Here is a 5,593-nt window from a genome sequence, read left to right on the forward strand (position 1 = left end):
CTTCTGTTTTTTCATTCTAAAGATTAGAAAACGACTACAAAATAGGATACAAAATAGGGAGTATAAGAATTTGATACTCAGTGAAAGTTTATACTATTCTCCTATTAGAAAAATAGGATACAAAATAGGGAGTATAAGAATTTGGTATTCAGTGAAAGTTCATAGAAGCCCACTAGGTTGTAAATATATAAACTAATAATATAAATATATATTAAACTAATAAAGTTAAAGTTATTTACTAGGTTGTAAATTTAATGATTGTTAATTAGTATACAAACAAAATCTAGGGTTAAGAATTTTGAACTTTGTGCCGAAACCCCGACACTCGACGACACTCGACATGCAACGAGCAAGTGATCTTCTTCTCGGCGTCTCAATGTTCGCTGAGCCAATCAGCTTTAAAATTATGGATCGTGCGGGTTCAGCTATGAATGAGTTGTGCAGTATGGGAATTATAGGTAAACCTTTATGGCATCAACATAATTCAGATCGATACGAAGTCCTTAACAATATCGAATATTTAAAACATGTTGGTCGGTTTGATGCGACGTTAATGGATATTGTTAAATTGGCTGAGGTCGGAGAACTTCAAGCTTTACCTAGCTTTGATTTGTATGGAAATCAGATCAACTCAATTTTGAATGAAAATTCCACACAAGGGTTACAAGGGTTACAGATCGAAGCTTCGCGAGATACGACAATGATTAACGCCGGTCCTATTGACATTGTTGAATTACTTATGGACGTGGTAGGTTTTGTTTGTTCTCCTTCAATCATGTTTATTTTATTTTTTTTTGGTTTTAGTATAGTGCAATCAACAATTAACAATAATATCTCTCTTTGGAATATTTTTATTTTGCTATTTATTAGAATCAATGGGGCATGACATTTCACAACATTGTTTCAAGAGCAACGATTCTTGGAAGCTTTATGAATGGAGTGGAAGGAAGTTATGATGGGAGATTGCATGTGGTAAATTTACTATTATTATGCTATTTTCTTGCGAGTAACTCTTTTATTGAAGAAATTGAGAATTTATTTGTTGTTGTACATATAGGAAATTAAATATCATCAAAAGATTTTATAATAATGGTTTGATTCTATGAATTAATGCATTGCAATCAATGAGATTTTCCTCCAGAAATTACCGAATTGAGTTACATAATAATTAGGCTCTATGTATATACCTTAGAGCACAATATCATTAAGAGAAATGCTAAATATTTTATGATATTAATTAGGGTTATAACTTTATAAGAGCATAGTATCTTTAAGAGATATTAGTGTTAAGATTCACATTCTCATTTTTTTAATAGTATAACTTCTGATTATTTCTAAAGTATTTTAGGAACTGTATTTAACTTTTTGTGACGGATAAATAAGAATTCACCTTAATTGTATTGTACTCGTTTGTTTATTGCAGATGAATGCAGAATTTCATTTGCCTAGTCCTGTGATACCAACTCGAGAGTGTTGTTTTGCTAGATACTGCAAACAATTCTCTCCTAATGATTGGGTTGTTGTTGATGTATCTTTGGAGGACGTTTTCCCTTATCCATCTAACAATTTTCGAAAAAGACCTTCAGGTTGTATGATCAAAGGAATGCCTAATGGATACTCTAAGGTTCTATACTTATACTCATTTCAATCTCAATTTTAATAAGCAAAATATGTTACTTTTTTTAGGCTTAAATAATTTTTTTTAGGTTACATGGGTGGAGCATGTGGAAGCAGACCATAGCCAATTGAATGATCTTTTCAAGCCATTAGTAACCTCTGGTTTGTCTTTCGGTGCAACACGGTGGCTAGCTTCCATTGTTCGACACTTTGAGTGGTCTGAAACACATAAGGCTACACAATTTTTTGCTGATGGGAAGAGTATGTTTTTTCTTCTTGTTCTCAACTATAAAAATACTTTTTCTTTTCATAAAGATTATTATATTTAGGATTTGAATTTGAATTTTTCCAAACAGTTTGTATGTAATGCTAACACATTGACATTGTTTTGTTTTTTGACAAACAGTTTTTATACCTCAAACTGGAAGGACAAGTTTCTTGAAACTGGCTGATAGAATGATGAGAAAATTTTGTGGCAACCTTAGCGCTACAACGACCAATCCATGGATGCGACTCGCTCCATTTCCCAGTTCAACCGATGTTAGAGTTATGATTCAGAATAATATGTCTGGTACTTCAAATAACTCTGTCGGAACAACGATAGTTTTTTGTACTACTATTTGGCTTAATATCTCCCCAAATCGCTTATTCAACTTCCTTCGTCACGAGAAGTCCAGAAACAAGGTTCGTCCAAAAACTAAACAAATCAGTTAATATAGTAATGTTAGTACAGTTTTAATTTTGATCATTTATTTGTAGTGGGATATACTTTCGCAAACACTTTCAATTCAACAATTCGCATGCATGACTATCGGCGAACATATGGAGAATCGTGTTTCTCTGCTGCGAGCAAGTGTAAGCTTAATTTCTCTTATTTACCATTCAAATTACAAAGTGAAACTCTTGCCATTAAGATTTAATAACTTCCTTTCACTTGTGAATGATAGACTTCCGAGGACAAGACTGAAATCTTTTACCTACAAAAGAGTTACGCAGACGCATCGGCTTCCTACGTGGTTTATGCTCCACTAGACGAACCGGCATTGGTTCATCTTGCAAAAGGATTGAAACCAGACAATGTTATTGCATTTCCTTCAGGGTTTGCTATCATTCCGGGAGGGTTACCGAAAGATAATGGCAACAATGCTGGTAGCAATGAAAGTCTTCTGACTATCTCATTCAATCTCATTGATAAAGCCACCCATGTTTCACGTGTCCCTCCTGAGTCGGTTGAAACTATCTATAGGATCATTACAGAAACTGTTACTGCTATAAAGGATGCATTATCGTGCCACAGTCGACTCAACAACTGGGCGCAAGATGAGTTGAAAAATGGCGCGGGAAAGAAATAGTGCAATGTTGAGACTTTATAGACTTTCTGTGTCATTCTTTTCTCCTCGTTTACCATAATCTTGGAAATAAAATGTTGTTTTCTCCTTGTTATGACTGTTGAGGTACAATTGTTGTAATACAGTAAAATGTTGAGATTTTACAGATTGTATGATTGTTGTGATTTATGTATTTTTCTTGAGACCTAGAACAATTTTATGTTACATTTGCATCTATCATACTAAGATTGGTTCTAAGGTATTCATACATTGTTCTGAGTTAACATCCACGTGGATACTACATATTCCTTTAGGGTCTTTTCACAATTTTCCCTTCTTGAAAGTAGCACAACACATCAACGTGTTTTTTTTTATGAATTTCGTCTTGAAAGGAAATTTCTTTTATCTCATTAGGTTGATTAGGAAACTTCTAATTGCGACAACATTATCGAAATTGAGAACATCATCAGGAGAGTTAACATTGTAGAATTTTCAATAATGGAGTATCTTATACTTAACCTCAAATTCTTACATGATGAAACTAATTTTGGTGTCCACAATTCTTAATGTAACATATATATATACTTTCATATTTGAGGTGTCTGTAGAAAATTTGAACAAGCCTTGAATATACGTGATCTGGTTTTTCAATAAGTAGCCCGTGAAAAATATTTTCATAAAGGAGAGTTTTATGAAGAAGGAATTTCAATACGGAGACTCTTTAGGAAAACCATATCAATTATGATAATAGCAACAAAGGTAGACACTTGCACAAACAAGAAAAGATAAAAGAATTTATGATAAATAAAAGGTTAGGAATGTGTACACTTATATAGCATTTTTATGAGCTATTTTTGACGTGGAAAATCATATTGAATTGGCCTATAAGAGATTGATTTGAAAAAAAATTCTCAAAGTAAGCTCTCTAATCGAGTAAGACCTTGGTTAATCGATTAGATCTTATGAAAATTTGAATTTTCAATGCTTTCAATTTGATAATTTGATTTGATTGAGATTTGGATAAGATATAAACACTGGTTTGATATTTCTTATTAATTTGCTGAAGTTTTTGAGACATAATCGATTAGGAGGCGAGAATTATGTATTTTGGCTGCACCTAATCGATTAGTTCTTTAGGGTTAATAGAACACATGACTCTTTTTTTGGTATACTTAAGGTATACTCATGTTTTGCACATATTCTTTAATTTTCATTTAGCCCTTTTAAAACTGCAAAATATTCCTACAAAATAAATTAATTTTTTTATCTTTGGTATCCAAATCTTTTTGGGTATTAATGTGCTAGTGACTTTACGAGGTCTAGAGTTATTTCTTTTAGACCATCTTAATTCATTTACTTTTGCATAACAATAAGGTTTCAAATGATCGAGTTTGTTACACAAATTGCATTTGAAAGCATGACAATTAGATTTCTTCTTAGCATGAAAGATATTAATAAATGATCGATTAGGTGTATAACCTAAGTCATTTTTATTCGACGAAGATTTCTAAGTAGATAGGATCAAATCTAAGTTCTCTTTATCCTTAGTAAATTTTCCTAGAGTTTCATGCAAATTGGTTACTTCATTTTTTTTTAAAGATTCGCGGGTTGCAGACTTATTTGATTTTATAGATTGATTTCTAATATCGACTATTTCTTCCCCTAAATTTTATTCTAAGTCTCTAATGCTCTTTTCTAGTTTGTTATTATTCTCTTTGCTAAGATTATCGCTCAAAAATTAAATATTTGATCATACGTTATAGATGTTACCTTAATGTCATCTTCCTTATTGGTGGCTTTCAAGCTAAAGCTTAGAAGGTTATACACAAGAAGAGGGAGGGGGTTGATTATGTGTATGAAAATTTACTTCTTTTTCTTAACCTTGTTCAAAACCTGAGATGTCAAGCTCAGATTCTGATCCAAGTAAGAGTTTGAATCAGATCAGAGTCTAACTTCAGAGTTTGTTGCACAATGGAATATAAATGCAAAAGTAAATAGAAAGACACACAATATATCCTGATTTTTCTCAAACCGAGAATAGTCCAGTCCCCTTGCAGCACAAAAAATTTTCACTATAATCACTCAGATTAAATTTTGTTCAATCAACCTAGAAAGAGACTTATGCTCAATCCCTTAAGCAAGATACTTCCTTGCCTGAGCTACCCGTTCAGGACTTCCTGTTCAATCCCACAGAAAGAGACTTTTGCTCAAACCCTTAAGCAAGAGACCTCCTTACCCAAACTACCCATTCAGGACTTCCTGCTTAATCTATCTAGAAACAGACTTCTTACTCTGCCGCAAGCATGAGACTTCCTTGCTCAATCTATCTAGAAAGAGACTTCTTCTTTTGTCCCTATGCATGAGACTTCCTTTCCTAATCTATTCAGAAAGAGACTTAATCTGAGCACAACGGATAGAGCCTTCAGATTCTCTTAACAAAAGATTCTGGTATTAACTTATTTTTATGTGTGTGCTTCTTGGTTAAGTAGATACAAAAAGGTTACACACTGTTGAGAAAAAGATAAGTTGATTGCTCCCAAGTGTGGAAGATTGAAGTTTTCAATCTTCTTCTCTTCAAGCACATATTTCCATATTTGTTGTGTCTTTCTGTTATGATAATCTTCTTGATCATTTTCAATCTACTCTCA

At 32.8% G+C, this 5,593-nt stretch overlaps 1 protein-coding gene across 1 annotated transcript; it reads left to right on the top strand.

Annotated features, from left to right (window-relative positions):
- Positions 1 to 265: 265 nt before the first annotated feature.
- LOC127083223 (homeobox-leucine zipper protein MERISTEM L1) lies at positions 266 to 3,146 on the top strand. The gene is made up of 7 exons (XM_051023504.1): positions 266 to 748; positions 871 to 972; positions 1,424 to 1,624; positions 1,707 to 1,878; positions 2,024 to 2,301; positions 2,377 to 2,472; positions 2,565 to 3,146. Exons 1-7 carry the CDS (start codon positions 341 to 343, stop codon positions 2,967 to 2,969), a joined length of 1,662 nt encoding a protein of 553 aa, XP_050879461.1. The 5' UTR covers positions 266 to 340; the 3' UTR covers positions 2,970 to 3,146.
- The last annotated feature ends 2,447 nt before the right edge of the window (positions 3,147 to 5,593 follow it).

The sequence above is a fragment of the Lathyrus oleraceus genome, chromosome 5 (genome assembly GCF_024323335.1).
Source record: "Lathyrus oleraceus cultivar Zhongwan6 chromosome 5, CAAS_Psat_ZW6_1.0, whole genome shotgun sequence".
NCBI lineage: Eukaryota > Viridiplantae > Streptophyta > Magnoliopsida > Fabales > Fabaceae > Lathyrus > Lathyrus oleraceus.

Bases quoted from the DNA above. Each gene is read 5' to 3' on its own strand.
- LOC127083223 (XM_051023504.1), top strand. From the start codon at position 341: ATGCAACGAGCAAGTGATCTTCTTCTCGGCGTCTCAATGTTCGCTGAG. The intron at 749-870 runs GTAGGTTTTGTT...GCTATTTATTAG, and splicing joins TTGAATTACTTATGGACGTG to AATCAATGGGGCATGACATT. The intron at 2,302-2,376 runs GTTCGTCCAAAA...ATTTATTTGTAG, and splicing joins ACGAGAAGTCCAGAAACAAG to TGGGATATACTTTCGCAAAC.